Source organism: Phragmites australis, chromosome 13, assembly GCF_958298935.1.
Source record: "Phragmites australis chromosome 13, lpPhrAust1.1, whole genome shotgun sequence".
NCBI classification, from domain to species: domain Eukaryota; kingdom Viridiplantae; phylum Streptophyta; class Magnoliopsida; order Poales; family Poaceae; genus Phragmites; species Phragmites australis.
In genome coordinates, this window is record NC_084933.1 from 26849103 (window position 1) to 26876658 (window position 27556).

General features: G+C 43.0%; 4 protein-coding genes and 1 non-coding gene across 6 annotated transcripts; 2 read left to right on the forward strand and 3 right to left on the reverse strand.

Moving 5' to 3' along the window:
* Positions 1-2043: 2043 nt before the first annotated feature.
* On the forward strand, positions 2044-2130 carry TRNAM-CAU (transfer RNA methionine (anticodon CAU)). Its single transcript is given in 2 exon segments — positions 2044-2081; positions 2095-2130. It is a non-coding gene; the product is annotated as a tRNA-Met (tRNA).
* A 3696-nt stretch (positions 2131-5826) lies between these two features.
* On the forward strand, positions 5827-8736 carry LOC133887965 (WEB family protein At5g16730, chloroplastic-like). The gene is made up of 3 exons (XM_062328014.1): positions 5827-6034; positions 6179-6401; positions 6488-8736. The coding sequence occupies exons 1-3, from the start codon at positions 6015-6017 to the stop codon at positions 8516-8518; spliced, it is 2274 nt and encodes a 757-aa protein (XP_062183998.1). The 5' UTR covers positions 5827-6014; the 3' UTR covers positions 8519-8736.
* Positions 8737-8897: 161 nt separating this feature from the next.
* Positions 8898-13088, reverse strand: LOC133887966 (uncharacterized). Of its 2 annotated transcripts, XR_009903680.1 has the most exons (12): positions 12886-13088; positions 12441-12489; positions 11957-12076; positions 11770-11864; positions 11392-11597; positions 11083-11271; positions 10785-10994; positions 10426-10579; positions 10251-10314; positions 10092-10166; positions 9656-9991; positions 8898-9532 (listed from the first exon to the last, which is right to left on the reverse strand). XR_009903680.1 is itself a non-coding variant. In XM_062328015.1 (11 exons), exons 1-11 carry the CDS (start codon positions 12949-12951, stop codon positions 9912-9914), a joined length of 1308 nt encoding a protein of 435 aa, XP_062183999.1. In that variant the 5' UTR covers positions 12952-13088; the 3' UTR covers positions 8898-9911. The 2 variants fall into 2 exon arrangements, 1 of the variants encoding a protein (XP_062183999.1); XM_062328015.1 differs by having other exon boundaries at positions 8898-9991.
* A 563-nt stretch (positions 13089-13651) lies between these two features.
* LOC133888375 (uncharacterized membrane protein At4g09580-like) lies at positions 13652-16261 on the reverse strand. Its single transcript, XM_062328593.1, has 4 exons — positions 15942-16261; positions 14676-14946; positions 14289-14459; positions 13652-14181 (listed from the first exon to the last, which is right to left on the reverse strand). The coding sequence occupies exons 1-4, from the start codon at positions 16100-16102 to the stop codon at positions 14020-14022; spliced, it is 765 nt and encodes a 254-aa protein (XP_062184577.1). The 5' UTR covers positions 16103-16261; the 3' UTR covers positions 13652-14019.
* Positions 16262-21391: 5130 nt separating this feature from the next.
* Positions 21392-27111, reverse strand: LOC133888568 (protein TORMOZ EMBRYO DEFECTIVE). The gene is made up of 14 exons (XM_062328859.1): positions 26661-27111; positions 25588-25770; positions 25306-25455; positions 24496-24701; positions 24124-24409; positions 23906-24040; positions 23638-23756; positions 23395-23551; positions 23050-23296; positions 22890-22966; positions 22682-22801; positions 22260-22390; positions 22005-22179; positions 21392-21899 (listed from the first exon to the last, which is right to left on the reverse strand). The coding sequence occupies exons 1-14, from the start codon at positions 26988-26990 to the stop codon at positions 21561-21563; spliced, it is 2655 nt and encodes an 884-aa protein (XP_062184843.1). The 5' UTR covers positions 26991-27111; the 3' UTR covers positions 21392-21560.
* Between the last annotated feature and the right edge of the window lie 445 nt (positions 27112-27556).

Sequence of the window (27556 nt, forward strand, 5' to 3'; positions counted from 1 at the left end):
TTTAATCGCGTCCGAGGACGATGGTGGTAGTACAGAAGAGCTAGAGCTAGCCATCACAGAAACACTAGGATTTCTAGATTGTTATAATATGTGCGATAATAAGAACATAAATATCCATATTCCATAAATAGCATAACAAGAGCAGAACAAATCATAAATGATATACATGAGCTTGCAAGGATGAGATACCTATACATAAATAAAAAAAAGATCATTTAACATGTATATAATAGTATTGAACAACAAGTTGAAGAATTAGTGTTTGCTCTAAAAGGGTTCTGTACAGCTAGCCCCAGAACTACAGAGTTGTGATCCCTAACTGATCACAATACACATAAAAAACTAAGCATGTAGCTAAGATCACACCTAGTAACAGAACCTGGCAAAAATTCTCTGAAACCTAACTAGTTATCCTGGACAGTGCTACTTAACAATTCAGAATCATAGTAAGAAGTAAAGCTGTGCAAACTGAAATTAAACAAGCTGTAGATCAGCAGATCAAAATAGAGAATATGCCATCAAATTCTACAGCTCCACCTAATAACAGCAGCACTGTAACTAGAACCAAGACAACAACCCGTGTATACAGGGAACAAAAGAGACTCAGAACTCGGTATACATGCAATAACCAGAAAGTAGTCAACCACAACTAGCACAACCTCCTAGATCAACAAGATAATCAGAGAATTACTTGGATTCTTGCCATTGTACTTACACTAAATGCCCAATTTCAATGAATTTCATCATCATCGAGCATACATACACAACTAACCATACTGTTCAGGACAAAATAAAGGTAAAAACTCACAAAGAGAATTGACGAAAGGAGTTGACAATAGAGACAAGGCACGACTTGAAGGTTGCAGTCCCAAAAATCTCGCCCGTCGTTGCCACCGGTGAGAAGGAAGACGGAGATACAATGCCCCACCACACTATTACGGCAGGTGTGGGCAAGCCTCGGCTGTGCAACTCCATATACCACCAGCTTTTCCTTCACGGCACCAAGCACACCGACCAAGCACGAGGAGACCTCAGGCATAAACTCACCGGTGCAACCCCGAGAAGGAAAAATGGGGGGAACATATTATTCACTTTGTTGTGACCGAGAGGAGAGCAGAGGGAGTCGATAAAGGGAGGCTCACGCACACGCACGTCGAGACCGAGGGATTCATCTCGCGAATCATGTGCGGCCCTCTCCTCAAATCTAGCGGCCCCTAGTGGATCCGGTGGCCAGCAGAGGCACTAGCCGTGCCCAGAGCCCCCACCGTCTCATCGTTGACATAGAAAGCGAGGATGACTGGCCTGTCAACGTAGAGGAGGTAAATTGTGTTGTCATGTTAAGTGACTTCCTGCTGATTTCTCCTTCCACTCCCGCCAAAAACACAGTTCATAATCATGGTTTCTCCCCTTGTGCTTCCACCTTATCGGCGTTGTTGCGACATACGAGATGTGTGGGCGAGGCAGTGGCGGGGAGGATGTAGTGGAGACTCCTGAACTCTAGGCTGCAGATCATGTGGCGGTGATGCTTTGAGAGCACCATGGAGGCGACCGCGACGCGGGCCGGCAAGCGGGTGAATATGATACTGACGATGTCATCGCAGAATTCTAGCCTTGTCATGTCATCACTGGCTCCTCTCTCGCTCTTCCTCGAGGCCGGAGCGCTCGGCATTGCCTTCTCTTGCTCTTTCACGGTATTCCTTGTCTTTTCTCCATACTACCGTGATTTGACTCTTGAGTAGATCGTAGATGTGTTCTTTATCTCGGAGGCTTTCATATAATTAAGTAGGATGCAAGTGGATACCTAAAAGTTAGTTTTGGGTTAGTATTTACTTTATTTTTTATTTAATTTAATTAGATGGGTGAATCTTTAATTATTATTTATTTTGAATTTTGGATTAACCCAATGACTTAGAAAATACAAAACCTATATTTCTACCTCCAAAACTAGTCAAATGCGCTATTGGTAAGTTTGTTTCAAAAAGTGCGTTATTGGTAAGTCGGATTAATTTGAAGATGTGAGACTTTTCTGGTAGAGCTCACAGCGGGGTGGTGGCGCAGTTGGCTAGCGCGTAGGTCTCATAGCTAAAGCGAGTGATCCTGAGGTCGAGAGTTCGAGCCTCTCTCACCCCAACATTTTTTCTCTTCGCGATCTTTTTTTGCCGATGGACCTGGTCGTGTGCAGTTGGTTAGTGGGCTGGGCTACAAGGCACGGGCTGAAGCTGGAGGTGGGCTTCGGTTGTGTGACGTACTTACGCAAGACAGCAGCAACTAGGCAGAGCATGGGGCTGTTTGTTTAGGTTTTTATTTTTGGTAGAGTTACAAATGGAATTGTTGAAAAATAGTTCTTAGAGAAGTTAAAAGTTTACTTTAAAAGAACAAACTACAAGTCAAGAAGTAAGCTGAAAATAATTTTTCTAAGAAGTGATGTTATGAGAAGTTAAAATTTTGTTGTAAAAGCTAATATCTAAAATCCAAAATTAGTTTTTCAAAATAGCCAAAAGCATGGCTTTTTAAAGAAGCCAAAGCCAAAAATCAGACCTATTTGCTTGAGCTTCTGTTTCTGACTTTTCTGTTGCTAGAAGTCAGAAGCCTAAATAAACGAGATTGCTTAATGGTGGTTTTTGGAGAAGCTAAAAACTTATTTATAAAAAAATAAACTAGAGATTAAGAAACTAGCTGAAAATAGTTTTTCTGATAAGTGTTGTGTTGAAAAGTTAAAAGTTTACTGTTAAAGCAAACAACTAAAATTCAAAAATAGCTTTTAAAAAACCAAAAACTATTTTTTCCCAAAAAAACTAAAATCAAAAGCCAAACAAACAGGTCCTCAAACACAAAACGGCTTTCTTTCTTCTCCCTCAGCTCTTCCCTTCTCCGCTGTGGCCTGTGGGTGTCATCTTCTGCAGAATCAACTCTTGGCAGGCTGGCTCTGCGACTCAGGCTCATCAAACGTGTGGCCACATGGCCGACGACGGAGACCATCCAACAGAAACATGGCATATGCTCATATGCTGGCGCTCGCGCGTTCGGCGGTGCGTACCAGCATGAGCATATGCACGTCCCATGCAGGAACGGCAGCTGGAATGGATTGGACGATGGCGGCCGGTTTCTTGGTGAAGGTTCGGCGTCAGGCGACGAGGCCGGAGGTTCTGTTCATGCTCCCTATTTACTTCTTCTACCTGCCAGTGGTTGGGCCTTGGGCACTTGAATCTACGTTCGGAGCTGGAAAAAATGAAGTTTTGAAGATGTTTCCGTTGGGGCTAGCTGTCTGATTTGCAAATCTTCGTATGGCTTTGTTATCTCGCCGTTCTCAGCGCGAGTCATGGTGCTCCCCGGCTGAGACAAGACGAGACGGGACAGCGGATACGAGCGAATAATTCTATTTCTGCTGCTCGGTGCTTACTCTATTTCTGTAGCATCAGCTTTGCCTGCTCTTGAAAGACGGGTGCATGGAAAATTATGTCGGCTCTTGCTGTACATCTGGTGCTACACCGAATTGTGACAGATACTTTGCTCAAAAAAATTGTGACATATATAATCGAGATAAGTGGATAACAGGAGCTATGCTTGTTTGATGATCACGGTTTTCTCTCCCTTTCCTGATGTTCTCCTGCCTTCTTTCGTCCTTTAAAAAGAACACACTGACGTCTCATCTTGTAGCTGCCCAATGTGAGTGTTCTCCTAACATCACTACAACCTCTAGGGTCCATGATTCATAGACAGAGCGGGCAACTCGAGATTTCAAATGAACTATGTTATAGGCATAACAATCTTTTGGAACTTTTGCCAAGTTTGTGATGCGATCCATAATTGCAGGGTTTAGATAGGCCAGACATCCCTCGTCTGTGCATATAGTTGTACAGGATTAAAACCTGTTTTTAGTACTCCACAATTCACCGTCCCAGAAGAGGTGTCATTTCAAATTGTGTCATTTCTCCTAGTGTCATTTGGCTCGATTTGGATTTGAGACTTCTTTCGAGGCAAGGGTAAGAGCTAAATACCCAGTTTTTTCTTCTTCTAAATTTGGTGCCTTCATCTTTGGTCGGTTACCTAGAAAAACTAGAAACTACAGGGAATATTTTTTACATGGTATAGGAGGTGTATTTACCAAGGTGTTAGCCTGACATGTCTCTTTTTGACCGCTATGGTAGCCGGCACTCTACAGCGTACAGTCCACACGGAGACCAAATTCCAAGGCGAATTTGCTGCTAGTACTAGATTCAAGCTGTTGTCCTTGTCGTTTCAGGAATCGCATCCCACGCGGTGATCACTCGCAGGAATAGTGTAAATTAGTCCTGCTAATCGTGGATGTCGGGTCGTTCATTGTGCGCCACGACTTCCCAGGAAACAAGACGACACGCCGACCTGGAAAGCTTCGCGATCATATCCAGAATCCGATGCACCAAACGGTTTAATAAGGGCACCAGCAAATGGGCAATAGAAGTAAATTCTACATAACTCTTAAAAAAAAAAGACTCATATGAGATTTTAATCTATATTATTTTTTTCTAATTTAACGGTTAATATGTGCAGGAGAAAAAAAGATGAGAACATATGTCATGCTTAGAGAGTAGATCTTAGATTATCTCTTTTACAGAAGATAACCACAACATTTAGTATGCTAACTTCTGTTAGTAAATACGCTATTTTATACTGGAAGTATCACATATTTTAGCAGCTGAAATATCACATCTTTGCACAGAGCTTACGCAACAAAACCATGTCAAATATACACCCAATAATATTTTGGAGAAAAGAATGTATCGCCTACTTGTAGTCTTGTAGCCATCAAACAAAAAAAAAGAAGTACTACTAGAACAAAAACTCCAAGCAATAGGGAGTAGGGACCATGCAACTTCAATATGGAAATAAGAACAAATCAACACAAAAGAAGAAGCAGTATTAGTACAAATCAGAACGGCTGTTGGTACGACGCAGCCGTCCGAGCAGCGTACGACTTCAGCAAACCTGCAGAAAACTTGCCCTTGCCTGGTCCCGCGTGAAGGAAAGCTAAGCGCCGCGATTGGTCAGATGAGCATGTATGGCCGCGTCGTACGTATATCGCTGCTCATTACAAATCGTCCGAAAGGATTTGGTCTGCTTCCATAGGATAAACCAATGAGGTGGTTTAGCGAAAGTGATACGCCACCGCAGACTTTCAGCCCAGAGGTAAACGCATTCCAACTCATCCGTCCGTCGAGAACGAGCTAGCTCGGTTGTCGGAAGTGGCAGTGTTCGCTCTACCCATCCGGGTTCCATTTGGGATCGAAGCCTTCGAACCAGCGTCTCAGTCGAGATTTATTTCCTAAAAATAAACCTTTAGTATCATCCGCATGAAGGGACTGACCCGTCACTTGCGAATCTGGTGTAATTTCGTTAATGTATAATGTAGTTTTAGTGTGACTTTTAGATCTATTTGGTAGAGCTACTATTTATCTAAATTTTCTATGACAAGCGATTTTTAAAAGAAATGATTATATAATTAACAATAATTATGTAGAATAAACTTTACATAGAAAACAATTTTATAAAAAATAAATCAGAGAAAGCTAGTTTTTTTACTCTAACATATCGTCCATTTCAAAGAATCACTCTAAAAATTAAAGACTACAAATTACTGTTTAAATAACAGAACTCCTACTGATTTTAGCTTTGAAACTGGTCTGTAAGCTGTACCAATAATATGTTTAATACGTGCATAAGTGTGGTGTGTATTTGAACATTCAAGGTACAGCTTGTACTCATCCGTCCGTCGGCCGGCCGACCTGCCTCTGCTACGGCTGTGCCTGTCCGGTCTCTCTCTCTCTCTCTCCAGAAAAAAACCAGCGAGGAAAATGTGAAGACCCCAACAGCAACCCACAGGGATATTGATCGAAACCGGTGTCTTTTAGCCGCAACCTCCACTCCGCCGTGTTCTTCAACTAGTGGCAGCGCTGCCGCAACCGCTCACCCACCACTCCTTCCCCCAATTTCTCGCATTCATAGCGCCTTCCTCCCGGTTGGAGAGTGACGAAGCAATGCAGGGCTCCAAGACCAAGTAAGTTCCCATCACTCCCTTCTGTGTTGCAGTTCCGGTTCTTGATCACTGCGAGTTCTCAGCGAGGTGAATCCCAGCGAGCGCGTGGGCAGGTAGAGGCGGTGGTTTCTTGGTCTGATGGTGGGTTGGTTTGTTGGAGCGCAGATCTGGTTCTGCGGAGGCGAAGAGCAACGGCAAGCCGCCTGAGAAGAAGGGCACGCCGCCGACCCCCAAGGACAGCAAGCCGCGCAAGCCGGCTGTGCCCAAGGCGGCTGCCGTCCATGGCACGCCGCCGAGCGCGCCACGCGCGGCTGACAAGTCCCCCGGGTCGGCCGACCGCAAGGCTCCCACGCCCAAGACCGCCTCCCGGCTCACCACGCCTCCAGAGGTACGAGAACTCGCGCGATTGCTCGCGCTGTGACCCGGAAAGGTGCGTGCTTTTGTTGAATTCTGAGTGGTTTTGATGGATTTCAGAAACAAGGAAAGGCCTCGAAGCCTCCTCAGGAGCTGCAGTCGCTGCTTGATGCGGTTCAAGAAGAGCTCATGAAGGCGAAGGAGCAGTTGATGGATAAGGAGAAGGAAAAGGGAAAAGTTCTCGAGGAGCTGGACCGTGCCAAGAAGGTGGCTGATGAGGCCAATGCGAAGCTTCAGGATGCGCTCGATGTGCAGAGGAAGGCCGCTGAGGCATCGCAGACCGAGAAGTTCCCTGCCGTCGAGTTGGAGCAAACAAGCATCGAGTCTGTGCAGAGGAAGCTGGAGAACATGCAAAGCCAGCAGGAGGCTGATGCAACCGCCCTGCGGTCGACGGTGGAGCAGCTTGAGAAGGCAAGGTATGAGCTGGCTGACGCAATCGATGCCAAGAACGAAGCGCTCAGCCAGGCAGATGGTGTCATGAGGGCTGCTGAGGAGAATGCTGAGAAAGTTGAGCTCCTTAATGCAGAGGTTAAGCGTCTGAAAGATCTTGTTGATTCAAAGGTGGATGGCAAACCCAAAAAAATTGCTGACAGGATTAAGAAGCTTGAGACAGAGAACTCTGCATTGAAGCTTGAGCTTAAGAAAGCAAAGGCGGATGAAGAAAGGGTGGCTGAATTGGAGCGCATGGTTGAACAACTTAAGATTGATATAGCAGATGCTAAGAAGGCAGGCGCGATGTCAGGTGAATTAGCTGATGAGTGGCAGAAGAAGGCACAGCTGTTGAAGGTCAGATTGGAAGAAGCTGATCAATCTAACATTTTGAAGGGCGAGTCTTTGAATTCAGCGATGGAAGAATTGGATGCAACAAGTACATTGCTCCGAGATAAAGAATCCGAAGTTGCTGCTCTTCAAGACAAGGTCAGGTTCTTGGAGGATGAGGTGGCCAGACAGAAGGGAAATATTGATGTGTCAAGCGGACGGCTTGATGCTGCAGAGAAAGAAGCAGCTGATTTACGGACAGAGGTCGAAGAACTTAGGCTAAAGCTCCGTGCAGTGGAAGAAGAAAAAATGGAGGCGCTGAACAGCGACAAAAATGCAAGTTCAGAAGTAGAGACCCTGACTGAACAGAAGAACCAGCTGGCCAAGGAGCTTGAAGCTAGCAAAGATGAAGTTGATAAGGTTAAGAAGGCAATGGAGGGTCTGGCATTGGCTTTACACGAAATATCAGCTGAATCTAGAGAGGCACAGGAGAGGTGCCTTACCAAACAAGACGAAATTGAGCGCGCTCAGGCACAGGTAGAGGAGCTTAACATGAGTCTGAAAAATACTACAGAGAACTATGAGGTGATGCTTGATGAAGCAAACTATGAGAAGGTTTGCCTCACGAAGTCAGTTGAAAGGATGGAAGCAGAAGCTAAGAGCACACATGACGATTGGCAGTCCAAGGAGCTAATTTTTGTCAACTCTATCAAGAAGTCAGAAGAGGAAATAGTCGCCATCAGAGTTCAGATGGATAGGACCTTGGAGGTGGTGAAAGACAAAGAAAATGAAAACGCAGATCTGCAGGAGAAGATGCAGCACCTTGAAGCTCAGCTAATGGAAGCTAACAGAATCAGAGGGGAAGCCGCGGCTGAGACTCTCCAATGGAAGGAAAAACTGTTAGACAAAGAGAATGAACTACAGAGCATAAAACAGGAGAACGAAGACTTGCAGGCAAAAGAATTAGCTGCTTCTGAGAAGATTAAGGAGCTCTCTTCCTTTCTTGCAAATTGCACTATAAATGGTAGTAACAAGGAAGAAAATGAGAAGGGGAGCAGTGAGGAGGAGGATGAGCCGGTCGTGGTTGTTGCTAAAATGTGGGAGAACAGCAAGTATACTGACTATGAATCATCTAAGGAGAAGGAGGATGACGGTGGGTCACAAATCGATTTTGAATCAAACATGGGAGATGCAGCTCTTGACAACAATGGGTTGCACCCGACGAAGGAGAACAATGGCAGTACATCACCAACCAAACAGCATCAACAGCAAAAGAAGAAGCCTTTACTGAAGAGGTTTGGTGGTTTGCTGAAGAAGAAAAGCGAAAATTAACTTTAAATCATCTGATGGTATTTCTTTGTTTTATGTCATGTGCTCTTGCTTTGACTAGCCATAGTTTCTGTGTCTTGCCCCTTCATGCTGAAGCAAATGTTGGATGATTCAAAGAATACAAAAGGTCGATTGTATTTACAACCCTGAGTTCGTTTCTTACATTTTGTATGTTTGATGATCATAGTTATTCATATATGCCCTGATAATGTTGTTGTAAATGAAGCAGAGATTTTCAAATCAAGTATACTACACAATGATTTAAGAACCTCTATGAACAGAAATGATGACCCCATGTTCCTGAGCTGACATTACAGAGTGATGATAGTAACGGGTAATGCATTATTGGATGGAAATGGCCTCTCCTCAATAATGGATCTGCTCCAGCTATAATCTTTTTCCTCTTTTTTTCTTTAGTATTTGCCCCGACTTCCCTAACTATAAAGTCAATACAAGATGCTACATTATACAGTACATGATATTTCTAAATTATCCATGTGACTCACAAGGATGGATATAGAAAGCAGCTTCTTGCCGATTATATAGAGTTATGTGCTCGAATAAATGATCCTATCCGCAATACCAAAACATCAGGTTCGCGTGAGCATCTTCCACTGCTCATTAGTCATTAGTCTTTTCTATGCCTACCGCCAAATCGGTTGGAACTTTCACCAATGGATGCCAAATATGTGAGTTCAAATGGGATTCAAAATGATACCAGTGATGCAAGCCTGAACCTGGACAGGCGTCTACTGCTTTGCTCTCTTGAGGATGGAGATCCGCTACAGGCTGAAGAGATGCGTAGAGCATGGTAGAGGGGGACCACCCCACCGTTCTTCTCAGTGAAACCATGTGAAGCTCTGACATCCCCGCACAAACAAAACGGTTGGCTTCAATTTCAATGTGCATCGAAGATTGACGCCTTTCATGTGTCCTCCAACGTTTCATTGCATACTGCACTCTGATTGCTCCAGCAGTCATAGCCTCATGGGAGTGAAGCAGCACTGTGTCCTGGAACTGTAACAGTGCAGCATGCAGGAGGGCAGGTTGCATCGTTAGCATGTAGTGCAAAATATCTTTCCCTACTGGGATCATGGAGTGAAGAAATTCCACATAATAACTGTAGAGTTTGGAGCTCACATATGTACTAAAAGTTTTCTACTTTTCTGCTGCTCAACAAAATTTTAACTGAAATGATTATGCACGACAAGTCAATTCATGCACGAAGGTACTATGTACATTACAGTGATTATCCAGGCACTGCGAGGGGGGTAAAACATAAGCTAATAGTGCATTTTGTAGTTTGACAGAATAGGAAGCCCAACTCTACTCAAGTTGAAATGTAAACCTATGTCAGTACAAGATAAATTCACACTACGGCATCAGAGTATCTCTCTTAGAAAAAGAATTCATTGGGTAAATATTTGCCAAACTTGCTGGATAGAAAGCTCCTGTACTTCCCCTTGAGTTCCCCAACTGCAATCAAAAGATGCGGTTTTCTGTGTTAATAAAAGGACTACACTTTATGCATACCACTTACCAGGAGACTATATGTAGAGTGTCAAGAACTATTTACCTCTAATATCTTCAGTTTTGATGTCTGGCAGATTGTCAGATAATGCCAACTCTATTAGTTTTATAAACTCCTTACCTGTATTTGACAATGTTTGACATCTTAGTGTCCATCCAGAAAGACAAGCTGAATAATACATGGAAGGTGCTAATTTCATATTACCATCAATGTACTTTCCAGAGTGCTTAGCATTGATCAGATACGCTGGTGTATCTTCTTCTTTCAACTGCAATGTAGCGCATCAGTCTTAGGATACCAATACCAGAACAACCGTAATGGACAGAAGGTAGAGAACTAAGACCAGTCACTCACTAGTCAAAGAAATTGAACAACGTACATGTGAGAATAAGGAACTTGCAAGAGCAAGTGGGTTCACAGGAGAAGGCCCCCTGATGTAACATGGGACAAATTTACCATCATGATATCCAGCCAAGAAGTGGTAAGCAGCCCGACCAGGAGAGAGCTTTGATACTGATGGTACAGCATCGGTGCTGAAAGTACAAAAAGACATCACAATGTCAGCAAACTGGCGTCTCATTCCTCCTTATCGCATAATTAAGTCTCTCATTTGTTTTAACCACCCACACAATGAGATGATAATGTTGCTAATTAACAAAAGAACTGTTATAACACTCCACAAATGACGTACTTTTTGGAGAAGACAAATCATGTTTTGAAGCAGAGGTTCTTCATTACCTATCATATGATACAATGATCACTGTAGTTGGTTTGATAAACAATCTTGGCTCCCTACTTGCCTTCGTTGGGAAAAGCACAGTAGACCCTTTGGAAGAGATGACTACACCACAATCAGTGGACAAAAGAGCATTCTGAATTTCTGAGCAGGACCTGATAATCTCCACTGGAGCAAACAATAAAATCATCGAACCACCATAAGACAGAAGCCTGAAATACACAATATGGAATATTGACAACAACTTTATAGGAAAAATTAAAAATAGAAAGGAAAAAAAAAACACCATGAACACTCTACCAGCCAGGAACAGGGAGGCCTCCTCTTGCAGATAATATCGGGGCCGTCAAAGCAGTAAGTGCATCTTTTACAGTAGTTGGATCAGCAAATGCTTTACCACATAGGATTAGAGATGAGCGTTCAATGTCTGCTGCTGCAAATCCATTAGCGTATTGTGTTCCAGAACCAAGAACATTTTTGACGTTACTACTGCTTAAAAACATTCAGAAAGAAAGATCTTAGCCTTAATGCCTTATACATGGCCCAGCCACAGATATTGGCACCTTGCTGGTAAAGATATTACTCGAATGCAGGGACAAGGATAATTACCTTATGGAACTGGCAGTATATATAGTCAAAGGGCATGTGTCATGGGAAATTGCACGATCTGGTATTTTCCAAAGGGCACTGGACAGTAACATAACAGCAGAAGTGCTATCACTAATGACACGGACCTTTGCATCACATTCGGCAGATGAACCAACAGCACCATCTTGAACATAAAGACTTGAGATGGTTGAAAGGTGAAATGTCACCTAAACAAGCAAGAAGACCATCAAAACACAAGACATTGGAACTCAATTAAAGGAAGGCAGCTTAAAACTTCACATGCTGAAAATAAGATGCTAATTTTATTTCTGATCCATTCATGAGAGCCATTGTGGAATACCATCCCATTGAGAGACAAAACAAAAAAATAAAACCTACCAGTTTCAGAAGTTTTGCAAATTGAGCTTTTGAAACGTCAGGAACCCCACTGATGACATTTCCTCTAACATGGAGTGGAATGCCAGACAAACGCTCTGCATGCTCCAGATGTAGGCAGAGTTATATGTTTAGTATCATTTTAATTGTACATACACATCATAACTGAATGACAAGAGTCTACACATACCTGTGTAAGTAGCACCAGCTTTCTGAAGCTCCGGTGTTTCCAAGTTATAGAAGACCTTATCTTTTACAACAACACCTCTTCCAGAAATTGCCCAATTAAGACCATATGAAAATTCTTGGTCTTCTCTGTGCAACAAAGAGCAGATGAAAAATGTGCAGACATTTGTAACGAATGATCAAATGAAATAAACAGGAATATAAAGCTGGATATAATTAAGCGCCAAATGACATAGACAGGTCGCTGCCTTCTGTGCAAGGCTTCTTGTACATAAACTGGCTTCTTAATTGAGCGGCAGTGCTTCTGCCTTCTAGTTAAAAAAAAAAGACATAGACAAGTCGCCAAGTCACAGTATAATGTTGCAAGCCATAGCTTGTCATTTGGAACACCCATAATTAGATATGGGAACTTCATAAGCTTGGCATGGATATTAGATCAAGAGAACTCTCTAGGAACTAGGAAGAGTATGGCCATTGACAACACTTACCTCGGATAGGTAATAGTCTCTCATTGCTTCTGTGGTAAGCGCACCGAAACTGGACAATTCAAAAACCAACAAATTCGTCAGGCTTCACATAGTATACTGGCATTTCACAAGCACAACCACTACGAGAACAATCGTAGTTGCAAATTCACCATTTATACGGAACCCCATGAAATTCCACCATAAAACGAGACCTGTAATCAGCTCTTACATCACCCAACAACACGCCACCCGGAAGTGCAGCTTGTTAAACTACAACCCATCTATCCGAATCATCTACTGAACAACACCCCCCTCCCAACATCAGAGCAGAGCTACACGCTTCTGGATCCTTAGGTCGCTGTATGCCCAACCACTTCCGAAACCAACCAGATCAGTGCAGTTGCGGAACGAACGGAGCGGATCGCAAACAGCAGCGCACGCCCAGAGGAGTGGAGATCGGACACACCTGACTAAGGCTCCGCGCCGGAGACGACGCTGCGGCGGGGGCGGCGCGGCGGAGAACGCCCAGCATGTATGCGCTTCGCTTCCCCTCTTCCCGGCGTTGCGGCGTATGAGACCGTGTTGTTCCCGGCAGCGGTGGGGACAGCGGGGATGACGGTGACCACGTGGGCTCGGCCCGGTTTAATCCGTGGCTCGAGCCGACGTGCTCGGCTCGATCCAACCCACGGCTCGCTCTGGTCGCACGTCCATATGTATTGCTTGGGCTTTACTATAGCAAATGGGCCAATTTACCAATACGCCCTTCTAACATCTGTTGGAAATGGGCCCATAGACAAACCGCTTTTTTCTCTCTTTTTTCTCCGACCGACGCATCATTCGGCTGCAAATTAATTAACCTAAGTATCCACCAACCCTCTTTAGTCAACCAATAACACTATTTTTCTCAAACTGAATAATTTTTAAAAAAACTAGTGTTATTAGTTGAACTAAAGAAGATACATTTAGATTTACCAATTTGCACCCCTAATTCGGCCTATCTAAATATCTGATCCAGCCCATCTAGGATGGACAACAACGTGATTTCAGTTCTGGATGGAAGTAACCCGCCGGGTTTCAGTTCTGAAACCAGCAAGATGATACGACCCCCCTCCAGAACATCATGATCACAAAACAGTAAAGAAACTGAGAAACAATTTGCATCATGCTTCGCACATTACAACCAAGTAGGGGGGAAGTTTTGGGCATCAGGAACAACACAGAAAGACAAGACATTATCTTTGAACCACTGAATATGGATTGAATGAATCTGGTCAGTATATACAATGAGTGGGCTAGTTCATTGACCCATCTAAACAGCATTACTAGTTTACACGTCAGAGCAGCTTGTCTGACGGGCATTTTGCTTCCCAGATTCATTCGTGATGTGGTGAATGGTCATGAAACAATGTTCTGATGGCAATACAGGTTCCTCTGTGGGCGGTTGATGGATGGACTGCGGCCGAGGTACCACCAAGCTGTGCAGCCATGCGAACCATATGGCGTCCAGCCACAGGAGCCCATTGATCCGATCTAATGAAGCCACCGCATGCTGGATGTTGATATATACAGGTGAGGTGGACACCGTATGGTGCTTTGGTGCTCATGAAGCGCCTACCGCCATTTCTGATGGTTTTTCTTGTGCCTCGTCCTTGCCCAACAATGCTGGTGTGACTGAAACAACACCGATCAGGAATAGCAGTGCAATTGACTGGGTGTCGTACAGGTCACTCAGAGAAGTTAACTCTCCAAGAGCAATTCCAGCCTGAATGTATGACAATGGAAAAGAAAAACAAAGGACAGAATTGATATCAGGACAAGAGAGGGGCACTAGAGGGCAAACAAGCATCATATCTGACTCTAGAATCTTACCCTCACAGTCACGTAAGCAGCTGGGATGAGACCAATAAGAGTTGCCAGTAGGAATATATGGTAGGGGACATCTACTATGGGTGAAGCTAAGTTAATGAAGGTATTTGGCAATGTTGGGGTGACCCTGAGGAAAAGCATGTAATTCAACAGCTTCTCTCTTCTTTTAGCAACCTGAAAGGAAAGACGATAGACTTCCACTCAGTTATGACTTAATGACCTACAGAGTCTCAGAGGACCTTAAATCAAATAGCCTAAATGAGGTGTAGAGCAATTCCGAATAAATATTTAAGCATAGCAGACAAAATGTATGATCTTAAATTCTTAATACGATAACAATACAAACTGTACACATAAAACCACATCGAGTAATGTTGGTCTTGAGAATACCTGCTTTTGAAAGAAACTGAGCTTATCTGGCCACAGTGAGAAGACCAGTGGTTTTCCAATCATCTTCGACAGGAAATAGCATGAAGAAGCACCAGCAGTGGCAGCAAAGACCACCAGGGCCACGCCCCGAAGTTGCCCAAACAGAGCACCAGCAAGGAGTGACATGAATATTGTCCCTGGGATCATGAAGGTCTGCATGAAGATGTACACAGCACAATAACCTACCAACACCTGAAGGGTGTAGTCACTAGTATAGTTCTCAAGGTGGCCACTGCAAAGAAACCAATTGATGGTTAGGAAACAACGGGCATTTCCATTTCAGTAGTAGCACTTACTATGCACACATCTGAACTTTCATTTCAACGATAAAAAAATATCAATAATAGCAAAGGAAACAGAAGGCAAATTACAAATCATTAATATGGCAAACAAATAGCTGACGTGTGTAGATAGATCTGATTGTGTGAGATTATCCAATACTAAGCTTAAGGCGCATGAAACACGCTAGGACCAAGTCCAAAGCATGTAAATAGCTGGCACGAAAGTGACATGGTAATTAGGAAAATAAAGTGACATGATTAAGTTACTTTTTTACAGTTAATCCAGATAAATGCAGATTTGAATTGGAAAACCAGGTTATAATTCAAGTGAGATCATTTGTCAGATCTAAAATGGTTCGACTAACAACATAAACATTCAGCAGTATTTGAAGATGCAAGCCTTATTATTGCAAAATCTAATCTTCCTAATTTATAGGAAAGTTTACAATGGTCTAGAACATAAACAAATCATCCGATTGCCAAATCCTGTATTTACGAAAGCGACAGCATGAATCGCAATTTCAATAGATCCATGTTATACATCTTACATTGAAACTAAGAATTCCCACTAAACTAACGTTGAGATCCATTCGAAATCACGAGATAACCGCTTACTAGTTCCTTACAAACTATCACCAGCCAACTGTTCCATTCCCCAAACTCCAATCCACGAAAAGCAGCTCATTTAGCATTGAACTCGCACAAAAAATATCAATTCTTTATTTACGAAAAGAAACGCGTCTGTACATTACTATTCGGTTGATCCACCAAACAGATTTGCCTTAGGAAAAAAATGTAACAAGCAAATCGAATTACGTGCAGAGATCGGCTAATAACCATAGGAAACCTTGGCATCAAATTATCCAAAAAAAGATGGAAGCTTTCGTGAACAAGACTGACAAGACAACAACCGGAACAAGAAATAACCGGGGCACAAGTAATTTACGTGAGGATTTGGAGTTCCTCGAGGTTGTGCGGCAACTTGAGGAAGCTGTAGTCGGAGTCCGGCATGGAAAGGTAGACTCCGACGAGCCCGGCGGCGAAGGCGGTGGCAACCCCGGCACCCAGCGCGGCCTCCCACACCGGGAACCTCTCCTCCCTCCCCATCTCCTCCTCTTCCCCTCTAAAAAATCGGGGAACCGGGCGAGGAGAAGAAGAAAGAAAGAGAGATGAAATTTGAGAGGAGGAGGAAGAAGAGAGCTTTCTTTGGCTCCTTCTCCTCTCTTCCCTTCCCACTTCCCTTTCTTTTTTGGTTGCTTTTCTTGGTGAAGTTTATATGGGAAAGGAGGGAGGAGAGAGAGGGGCTCGAATATTCTTGTTTTTGTTTTTGTTTATTTAGCCTTTTTCCGGTTGCCTGAACAATTCCTGTTCACCTCCTGTTCTTTGGCGTTGGTGTAAAGATAAACAAGCTTTTGGTCAGGATTTGTTGGGTCTGCAACATTTTGGGAATTGCAAATCTCGACCAATCTGATATGGTTGCTTCCTCTGGTTTATTTTGCTTGTTCATTTGTAGCACACCACCTGCTATTTCATTAAAAAAATGTTTTTTATCGTGTGTCTCTCCAGAGGATCTTGTTATGCTTTGTGCAAACAGGATCCAAATGGAGTTTGATGTGACATCGTCTAGTTGGAAACAGCAAGCACGTCAGTTTCGTTTCACGTTTTAAATTTTTTAGCTGCTCCCAATTTTGACATTGGGGCGTGCTCCCAATTTTTTAGCCGCTCCTGTATCTTTGGTTTGGGCTTTGCGCGTTTGGCTGACGCGTCGTCGTTTGGAAGCAAGGTGCTTCATTTCCGATCAGTCGTCGATTTTTTTTTTTTTTTTTTGATAAAGATCAGTCGTCGATTGGAACCGTGGGAGTCGGACCGAGAGGCCGGCAACATCGCCGATGTGGTTGCTGCATGGCCGCATGGGCACGGGCACACGGCCATGTGCCACTCTCATCGCGTGATTTTCTCTTGCGATGAACTGCTGCGTTAGCTGAGGGGAGGTGCTGCGCTCTCATAGACAAAGGCAAGGCAAATGCAGCGTTCAACTGGTACCGATCCTGTGCCACCTTCAATGCACTCGCAGTGCTACACAGAACTAGATAATATTTTACGAATTCTGGCAAGGAATTTGTTGTGTTGGCCAAATGATCGTCAGATAGACCGCATCACATGGAGACTATGGACGAGAGATCCTTTGTGTTGTCTCGTTGTTTGACCCGCCGCCGGCCTTCCCATCATCCCATGTGTTCCGCTCACAGGTAAACCACCAGCCAACCTCCCGGCTCCCACTCGTCACGCACCACGCTAACTGCTAACTGCCACTGCCATGTTCAGTCGTACAGAAACAACAAAATCCCCTTGTTCATGTGCTGCACGATCATTGTGGGTCGAAGCTCAGAAAGATGGTGCTTTGGCGTGCAACACTTGCAGATTTCAGACAGAAGTAATGGTGTGTGGATTTTTCGTACTGGACATCGAGCAGGAAAAAGAAATGTTCATAGGATCCAGTTTGGTCACACGAGATTAATTTTTGCGTAGCAGTAGCAGGCATCACAGTGACAAATCGAGGTGTGCATAGTCAGCTCTCAGCTGTGACTTGGAACGAACGAGAGGCCACATTGCACCGACAGACATCTACAGATCTGAAAAGGCTCCTAGTCACTCATCAAAAAAATTATATGCAGTACGCGCCAAGGTAGCAATAGAAATAACTCGGCGGATAAATTTGCAGTTATTACTGTTCGGTGGAGATCCATAATGTGTTTTGTCGTCCTGCTTTGCGGTAAGTAGAATATTAATGGGTAATTTCAGTTCAGCTTCTGCATGCCTTGTGAGGTTAAATTACTGAGCACTACAGTGTCATGCACATGGTTTCGGTCAGAATCACCACGGTCAGACTAATCCTACGCGCTTTTTTACAGATCAAGTTGTTTGATTAGCCACACCAATAAGATAACCATGAAAAGGACGAGCTTAACCATCGGGGAGGCTGTCAAAGCATGTTGTCGCTTCTGTTTTCCTTGGGTTGCAGCTGGCTTTTGCGCCTCCAAATGCAAGAAACGTGAGTTCCATTGCATCAGCAGGATACATACAAAAGGTTCCGCTAAAAAGCACGCTTTCTGATTTCTACCACTAATATTACGTCCGTGATTGGAAGACAGATAAACCATTGGATTTCTCGTAGAATTTTCGAACAAATAATTGTTTTGTCAAATGGATTTCTAAGGAAGCAGATTTTTTTTTTCAAGAAAACACATTAGCTTTTGGTTTTTGGAGGGAAGCAGTATGATGGCCCCTGAACCTCCACAAGCAGATATCTGAAATCTTTGTTGACACGGACTTTACACTAGAGTGTGTTAGTGCATTCTGCATATGACCAAAAATCGCCTTCAAGATGTCCGTTTCATCTAGAACAGTGCACTGTTCATTTGTAAATGAGGAGGGCCGTGCCTGCTCGCTCACATGTCGCACTGCCGGCCGCGACAGCTCATACGACGACACGTTTTACCAGCCGTTGGACAGAGCCAAGGAGGGAATTTTGTAGTGTGTGTGTGTCAGGTCTCATCCCTCCTCTTCGTAGTAAAAATGATTCTATTAAAATATGATTGAAAATTTGTGATTAATAATAATATAATTATTAAGATTAATATATTTGTCAAATATATGTTTTAATATATCTTATAGATGCAATATATAAAAAAGTCACCGTAAATAGGACAAAGATGAACTAAATTAAAGAAGTCTAGGAGAATTATTCTCACCGGATAATCCGGTGCTATGTATGTTGAATTCACCGAAGCATCTCTGACAAAGGGAAGAGAAGGTTGAAGATTTCACCAGATATTCCGTTACTCAACAATATGTAATTTGGTATTCCCAAGCGAATGTGAACTATTGTTCCAATCTGACTAGAGCTTTATATACAGAGAAGAGCATAACTGAAGAAGCCACCAGATAATCCAGTGTTGGTGAAGAAGGTGCACACCGGAGTATTTTGACTCGGGAAAAGAAGAAGATGAGCTCACTAGAAGGTTCGGTGATCAGCGAAAGATATACACCAAAGCATTTCTTGCAGAGACGATTTCAAGTATCAAAGGACAAGGATGAACTGACTGGATGGTCCAGTGTCAAAAGGAGGTGCACTAAAGGTTTACACCGGAGCATTTTACATAGAGAGACTGTAAAGGCTCGGATCGCTCAAATACACTCACAATATATTTTAGTGATAGAGATGTAGTATACGCCAGAGTATCCGATGTTCACACATGCTTTGAGTGGGATTCCAATAGCTAGTTTATATATATATATATATATATATATATATATATATATATATATATATATATATATATATATATATATATATATATATACTCACGGGATAATCCAGTGTTAGTATTACTGTTCTCACCAGATCATTCAGTATTAACAGCTTTTCTAAGCCATTATGAAAACGGCTAATTGACAGGTTTGAGACTATAAATACTCTTCCACCTAATCATTTAAATGTGTGGCATGCTGCTCGAGTTCAGAAAAACATAGAGACACTTGAGAAGACATCCAAGGCACCAAGGTACTCAAAGTGATCATCTAAAGCAATTAAGTACAAGATTAATGAGTGATTAGTGCTTATATGCATATAGGAAGTGTTGCTAGGTGATTGTTGCATAGATAGTGGATCAATGAGTGATCTCATCTTGTACTAAGTGGTACATCGACGCCTTAGAGTTTTGGTGACTTACTGTCAACTTGAGCTGGGGTTACTCAAGCTTCTTAACCCTCCGATTTAATATGGAGCGATGGCAAGACACGTGTACGGACACGCGAAGACACTTGCCTTGGTGGCTCAAATTCCGAAGTGATTATGACGATAAGTGACCGGAAGAGACTTGTGCTGAGACTTTGTCTTGGTGTTTCAAGAGTCGTGATCGGATGTCGTTCGGGTGTCCTTAGTGGAGCTCTAATATGGATTAGGAATGGCATTTATATCATCGATACTACAGGATAAAAATCTCTCATGACAAGTTTACTCTCTACCTTATTTACTTTCGTATTTACATACTTACAATCTACCTTTCTATATGTTGTAATCTCTTTTGAAGTAGACCCACTAGATAAATTTAAAGCACATTTAGATAGAAATTAATATATGATTATCTTATAAATTTTTTTAAACCAATTAAATTAAGTTCTTAAGTATCTTAATTCATCTTTTTTAATATCACGTATCCTTACAGTCTAAACCAGCCCTGGATCTCGACAGTGAGCAGGGAATTTTTTACTGCCCGGCCGATGTGGCTCTCACGTGGTGGACCGAGCTTGGCAACTGAAATTTACCCACTGCCGAGTTAAAATTCCGGAGTTGCACTTTGCCTTTTACGACGAGACAGATCGTTGGTTTCAAACTTCAGAGGTTGAGAGCAGTTGGTTTCTGAACAAATTGCAGTTTCTGCAGTTTGTGTTCTTCATTTTACCCTCTTTTTTTAGTGGAAGTTCTTCATTTTACCTTTGCAAGAGGAGAAGAGGTTATCACATCTCATGTAGGTTGCTTCCTGGCCGTGTGTTTTGTTGAGTTGAGGTTGGCGTGGAAGCATATTGAATGGGATACGCTGCTGGATTGGGTTGCTTTTGGACGAAACTGTCTAGTGGCGAGGTTGGTGAGGCTGAGACGTTGAGTTATAAAGCAGGGACCATGGATTGGTGCATGGCATCTAAGCATCGTACTCCGGCTGATGTTGATCGGCTCATATGTATCTTTTCTTGTAATGCCATGCATATTCGAACAACAGAATCCTGTCTCCGTAGCAACGAAGTTCCTACTGGTTTGTGACTTGTGAAGGTGAACTAGGCACCACCGATTCTACTGACAACCACGCCTATACAGCAGCAAAGGCATCCGATAAAAAGGTACTGTTTTGTTCTCATCGAATTATGTCACTGAAGGAAAGATGATATGCAAATACAATGAGAAACAGTAACATACTCAGTTTAAAATTATAGGTAGAGCAAAATCAACCGCTCAGCTATGATTCAGAACCGTCGAGGATGGAAAATACGGTGCAAATGATCGGTGTATAAATTTCACTGCTGGGAAGGTAGGTCCGCCTATGACCAGAAACAAGTGATCCACCGCAAAAGGTGCAACATTCGGTCCAACCATAAATAAGAGCTTCGGCCCAGTGACAAGGACGGAAATCACGCAACGCCGCGCCGGCATCCAGATCGCAGATCCAATAATTACAAGTGGAATTATTGCTGGGGGTCACTGCTTCCGTATCACACACATGGGAACCAATCACGAGAGGAACTAACCCGGAGCGTATGATAACTGCAGCACTCAAGGAATCTGATATGAAGCTTCACTGTAAGCTCAACAAGAAATTTGGAACAGACAGCCGCGCATGCCCTGAAGCAGTAGGGTCTTTGAACTCAGCAAAGAATGCATTCTGTGCAAAGTGTTTGTCAGAAACTAAGAACGAATGATTCGTGTTGTTGGGCAACGGCAGTTACAATTACAACAGCAGCAACAAAATTGGTGATGCGAATAAGAGAAAACCGGTTATTCGTAAACTATTCAAGCCTCAACAGAAACATTGCTGTGTCCAGTCGCAGCAATCTTCACCTTCTTCTCCTTGCCCTTTTTGGTTGATTTGCCAGATTTTCGTTTCTTGCTTGACTTCTCTGCTGCTGGTGAAGCAGACCCCGCCTCTGCAATTTCACCATTCTCCACTGATGAACCATTTATATCATCTTTAATTGTGCCTGCATCTATATCCGGATCTGGATCTACAACGGACATTCGAGTCAGTGTATAGTCCAATAGAAACGTGCTTCGTACTAGTCTATCAACTCTGCTGAAATGCCTCTGGGAATACGGGATAAGGCCCTCAAGGAGCTCACTGATACCCTTTATCTGCAGGACAAAAAAAATACGAAACAACTCATGGAAAGAAGTAACAATTTGTCATAGACTATGAGCACTCTTAAACACATCTTAGGAAAAGGGAATAAATATTACCTCCAGAATATCTGTGGGAGGCAAACTCCTCAATACCCGAAAAAGCACAAACTGTGCAACATGACAAAACTTGGGCTTTGTATTCCATTCACGGATGTACTCTAGAAGCACGCGAAGGCCATCCCTCGGAAGACCAAGAAGGGCTTTTTCTATTGGGTCCTCTGGATCAGCTCTCCTGCACACCCAATGATATATAAAGTTTATTTTTGTTAAAAAAATAAGTGTCTGACTGAATTCAAATAAAGAATATGGTACCTGCAAAGTTGTGAGAATAACTCTAGAAGCCTGTGTGGTCTTCTAAGCTCAAATGCAAGTTGAATTGCTTTTGTATAGTCAGAATCTGACACTGCATTTTCCAATTCCTGGGCTCTTAAAACTTCCTCCTCCTGCAACAAAGGTGAGTGTGAATAAGTGTTGTGAATACCTGAAGTATTCTTAGTTCAAAAAATACCTGAAGTATGCCTGTATAGATCCCAAGAGCCATCAAGCAGAGGCAGAGACAAATAATCAAGAATATGGAAACTCGTCTATATACCAGTGTTCAACTCACTCAAGATCACATCTCTTTACAGGGACTAAAGATCAGGTATTTCACTGTTTTCTTCCAGCATTACACAAAAGCAAGCATCTTGCTTGCAAAGCTACACGCTGACAGTATAACAGAAAGTTTCACTTGCCTTTTTACGGAAATCTTCCTGCTTATCTTCCGTGGTGCAATCATGCCACAGGTTAAGAGCAGAATCGGTTCCACCAGTAGCAAGCATTTCAGTTTTCCTTCCAACAGTCAATGCCCAAACCTGTGGAACAAATAATTGTGAGTTTGTGTGTCCCCTACAGCATTCAGACAGAAGATTTTTTCAATGATGCATATCTATGATATCATACCTTTCCATCATGCTTATCATAAGTAGCAATGCATTCATTTGTTTTAATTGTCCATAGCTTCACTAGACCATCACTTCCTAAATTAAGGAAGATCACAAGAGCAGAGTCAACAAAGTTTCCCAAAGGAAATAACATAGACGAAGGGCCTATTTCTTATTACCGCAAGAAACAAATTGAGCTCCATGCGAAAGGAAAGAAGCTCGCAGGACACTAGATGTATGACCCTCAAATGTCTTCAGGCATGAGCCATCAGCAACGTGCCATATTTTGATTGTTCTGTCACCAGATGATGTTATGACACATTGCTCAATAGGAGAAAACTCAACTGACCAAATGCCCCTTTTGTGCCCCTTGAGGACAACAGAGGACACTAGGTTAGGGAGTTTCCATATGCAAGCAGTTCGGTCCTACAAAATGAAGATGATGATATATAATGACAATCCAATGATGTAAGACAAAATAAAAAGGCTGTGTAACCTAAGAAAAAAACTAACAACAATTTTACCTCAGAACCACTGCAAACAAGGCCATCATTAGGTGAGACAGACAGAGAATTAATATCTTTATCATGTGCAGCCACAACAGCCTTTGCTTTAAGAGAAACTTCATCATCAGTGTCACCAACTGTATCATTCCAGCTCCATACCTTGATGGTTCGATCACTAATAAAAAGATTATCTTATTTAGAACAACAATTTCAGCATCACGTTAGGCATACAAAAAATCACAAGGAAACTGAATAGCAAACCTGCTGCCACTAACAAAAAAATTCTTTGATTTCTTTGAGAAGGCAACAGAACCAACAGCTCCCAGATGGCCTTTACCAATACCAATACACTTTTTCATTTCAGTATCCCATAGCCTCACCTGTCAAATACAAAAGGCTACACTCAAAAATAGGAAAAGCAGCACAAGGAAGCACTCAAATGGAAATGAGGATCACCACAGGGAAACACATAGAGAAAATCTATGGCAAGTCAACAGCAACATCTTCAGGAAAGGACATCGCAACTTACAGTATTGTCTTTGCTCCCAGTTACAACAAGCGTATTCCCAGAAGCTGAGACACAAGTGTCAAGGCAAACAACAATTTCAGTGTGGCCAGCCAACACATAAGAACATGACATCGATGCAACATCATAAACACGGACCTGCATATGGAGGTAACAGTTTGATAAATTTCAAATACACGAGTCACCAAGAACCGTGCAGAAATTATTTATGAATAGCTAACCTGCTCCAAGTTAGTAGCTACAGCAAGATATTGTTCCTCCTCCCCGATAAACTTCAAGTCAAGGATCTCATCATTATAGCCTATTAGTCGTCTATATAGGTTCAGTTGGAAGGTCCCTTCATCAGTTCTCGAGGGACAATAGAACAAAAATTGCTGATCAGCAGTAACACATAGCATTCTTTGGTCATTTGGCAACATAATAGCAGATGTAAACCCCCTTCTGGATTCCTCGTTCTCAGAGTTAACAGTTACATCAGATGATTGCTGCTCGAATATGCAAAGAGCACTGTGGAAGACCAGAAAAACCATTGATTGCTTTTACTATAGAAATGCGCAAAAAACTGAAAAGGTTGTAAACACAAACTAATGTACCTTTCCAAGCACCATATGCGCACGACTCCACGTTCACCAACTGTAAGAAAATAACCATCTGTTTTCCCCTTCCTATTTGCCAGTTCAACGCCCAAACAAGCCAAGAGTTCACTTCCTGATCCAATGAAGGAAACGGCTTCTATCATTTCATATGTCGGTATTGTCTTCTTTGAGCTGTACTTACGAATATCCCACACATTAACAACCTGCAGATGCTCCATACATTCAAATTTGAGAGAAGCTCCAGACAGATAATGCATAGCATCGTATATACTAGAAATATTGAAATGCAAGCCAGACAGAATAAACTAGACAAATAAGAAGCACGAAAGTAACTACTATTTTTGTGCACAAAGGTGTGTGTACAAATGGCAAAAAACTTCTACTTATGATACTTCCAATAAATTTCAACTGCTTTCAGAACCCAACGTTCTCCCAATCTAGTTCTGAAAAATACAAAGGAGCTCATGGAGCCCTGAGAATATATTTAGATCCCGAGATGAGCCCCGATTTCAATTAGAGATACTGAGACAATTTAGAGGTCTTATCCATCAAGTTCAAACAAAATAGAAAAGTAAACGCAAGTTCACATTACAGGGGACAATCCGCAACACCTGCAGTTCATTTGTAAGCTAGCAAAGACTACAACTCTTACGAAAAACGCTGACACTCAGTATCAAATAGACAGCATAGGTATTGAAGTATAAATCTTTAACTTAAAAGCATAGGTATTGAAGGAAGTATGCCAATATCTCAAATACATAAGAGACAAGCCTATTGATTAATGGAATGCATTCGAGCCATTCATACCTTGTCCCTCCCAGCACTGAGTAGTGTTTGTCCATCGTCAGATAATGTCAATGAAGTCACTGTTGAAAAATGCTCTTTGAGCACAGCAACACACTTTTTTCTTTCAAGATTCCATACTCGCACGGTGCCATCTTCGCTTCCGGAAAATAACTAGAGATCCAACACACAGGGTGTTAAAAAGGAAGCGGAATACACTGAAGATGTGGAGAAACAAAAGAAAAACAAGTACAGTTGATCCAATTCAAATAAAAGCACAATTCTTCATCTCCAAATTATCCTCACCAGAAGGCACTTTGGATCTTTGTGGAACATAATGGTTGTCACAACACCTGTATGACCTCTGAAGAAATGTGTGCAAAATCCACCATCCACATCCCATACGCACACCTTCTTGTCTGTTCCAGCAGTTGCAAGCAAACCCCCAGAAGCATGGCATGCCATGGCCATAATAGGACCATCATGTCCCTGTATAGCATAAGGAAAGTAATTGAGCTTACTTCACATGCTACAGTGAGGAATAGTAGTATACCATTATAGTACTAACGTAATGAAATGAACAGTTTTTAGTTGTGAAAGATGTTAGCATGTAGTTTTAAAGTTCCCATTCAGTCACTGAGTTAACCATTACGAAACAGGAGGTGTTTAACACAAATATTGATAAAACAGGATTAAGGTCAAACTACCGGAAATGGAAAAGCACTGGCCACATGCTTGGTGAGTAGGTCTGAGTGTGTGTTGTTACGCTGGCTAGTGGAAATAACATATTGTATCCTATCTTTTTGCAGGATTACCAAGAAAAGATAAGGAGGTAACGAATTACAGTCCCACATCCACATTTAGTTTACCTTGCATCTGAAATAGCTAATTCTGAATGCGTTGCAAGAGGCCTGGTATTCTTAAAGTGTGTGATAAAATTAAAAAAGCCAGTAAGCAAACTAAGTCTCGTAGATTTAGCACGGAAGCTCTCCAGAAGCTTGTCAAACTTTAATCTGCCTAATTTTCAAAAGTTACAATAAAATATCCGGTCCTTACTACACTCCATACAGCAAACCAACAAATAAATAATGGTCCAGGATGAGGATGTGAATAGCCTACTATGACATTCACACAAGGATAAAAGTTCCCTAAGCTAGTTGCAGCTACATTCGCGCAGCCTTTCACACCACTCCCAGAAGTAGAGTTTTGTATGCGTGAAAAACTCCGAATTACTTTCTAGCTAGATAAATGATCAGCATCTAACGATATTCACATAAAATTGTTTCGCTGTGCTGGACTTCACTAACCCTTGCACAACATTTTGATTGAGAGACGGTACAGGGGAGCACCACGAAACACACCGAAACACAAGAGCTCACCTTCCAGCTGCGTATGCAAGTGCGGGACGCGAGGTCCCAGACCCTAACAAGCCTACTGTGCCCCGCGGCGAAGAGGAGGCGGGAGTCGGGGGACAGCGCGACCGCGGTAATCGCCTCGGAATCGCCGTCGAGTGGTTCCCCTATGGCGGAGGCGTCGGTGGCGGACACCACGCGCACCTCCCCGCCGCAGGCGCACGCGAGGAACGCCTCGGCGCCGCCCTCTCCATCGCCGCCCGGGGAGCGGCCGACGGCGAACGGCCTGCCCGTATAGAACTGCTGCAGCGAGCGGTCGCAGCGGTAGTTCTTCTTGAGGACCTGCGTCGAAGCCATCGCGTTGCGGTGGCGATTGCAGTGGGGGTTCGTCAGAGCCTAGGGTTTTTTTACGGTTGCTGCTGCGGCGGGGGCGGCGGCGCGAGGGTTTATGCACTCTCCATGCCAAGCAGCGGGTGTGACCGCGTCGCGGTAGCGAAGGCATAAAGAGGTCACCGACATGCAGTGAAACGGCCCGATAGGCTTTCTGCGGCCGGCCCGCACGCTTCGTCTGGCGGTCTAGCCAACCTCCACTACGGACGGGGCTACACTGCACGGGAGGAAACTGTGCCGCGCAACATGGTGGGCCGTCTGCACGCTAGGTTGGGCAGCTTTTCCTTCCCACCTATTTTATGGTCTTTGCTCTTCCTGTCATTGACTGGGCCGCATTCTTCCGGCCTTTAGGAGACCCATCGGGCCTAGACGCCCGGCACCGTCGGACTGGGCGCGGAGTGAACGAGGCTTTTTTTTATTTTTAATTTCGAAAATAAAAAATGTAAAACTAGATGTCCATTTAAAAATTATAAAAATAAAATATTTTTGCCCTTTCAACATTCGTCTTTGAAAGCTAGATCATAGTATTCTTT

Excerpts from the sequence above, each read along its gene's own strand:
- LOC133887965 (XM_062328014.1), top strand. The coding sequence starts at position 6,015 with ATGCAGGGCTCCAAGACCAA. Across the intron at positions 6,035-6,178 it reads ATGCAGGGCTCCAAGACCAA|ATCTGGTTCTGCGGAGGCGA; the intron begins GTAAGTTCCCAT and ends GTTGGAGCGCAG. Across the intron at positions 6,402-6,487 it reads GGCTCACCACGCCTCCAGAG|AAACAAGGAAAGGCCTCGAA; the intron begins GTACGAGAACTC and ends GATGGATTTCAG.
- LOC133887966 (XM_062328015.1), bottom strand. The coding sequence starts at position 12,951 with ATGCTGGGCGTTCTCCGCCGCGCCGCCCCCGCCGCAGCGTCGTCTCCG. Across the intron at positions 11,865-11,956 it reads AGCTGGTGCTACTTACACAG|AGCGTTTGTCTGGCATTCCA; the intron begins GTATGTGTAGAC and ends TGGAGCATGCAG. Across the intron at positions 10,580-10,784 it reads ATCATTGTATCATATGATAG|CACCGATGCTGTACCATCAG; the intron begins GTAATGAAGAAC and ends TTGTACTTTCAG.
- LOC133888375 (XM_062328593.1), bottom strand. The coding sequence starts at position 16,102 with ATGGGGAGGGAGGAGAGGTTCCCGGTGTGGGAGGCCGCGCTGGGTGCC. Across the intron at positions 14,460-14,675 it reads TCAGTTTCTTTCAAAAGCAG|GTTGCTAAAAGAAGAGAGAA; the intron begins GTATTCTCAAGA and ends CTTTCCTTTCAG. Across the intron at positions 14,182-14,288 it reads CTGCTTACGTGACTGTGAGG|GCTGGAATTGCTCTTGGAGA; the intron begins GTAAGATTCTAG and ends TCATACATTCAG.
- LOC133888568 (XM_062328859.1), bottom strand. The coding sequence starts at position 26,990 with ATGGCTTCGACGCAGGTCCTCAAGAAGAACTACCGCTGCGACCGCTCG. Across the intron at positions 23,552-23,637 it reads TTTTTTGTTAGTGGCAGCAG|TGATCGAACCATCAAGGTAT; the intron begins GTTTGCTATTCA and ends TCTTTTTATTAG. Across the intron at positions 21,900-22,004 it reads CTCCCACAGATATTCTGGAG|ATAAAGGGTATCAGTGAGCT; the intron begins GTAATATTTATT and ends TTTGTCCTGCAG.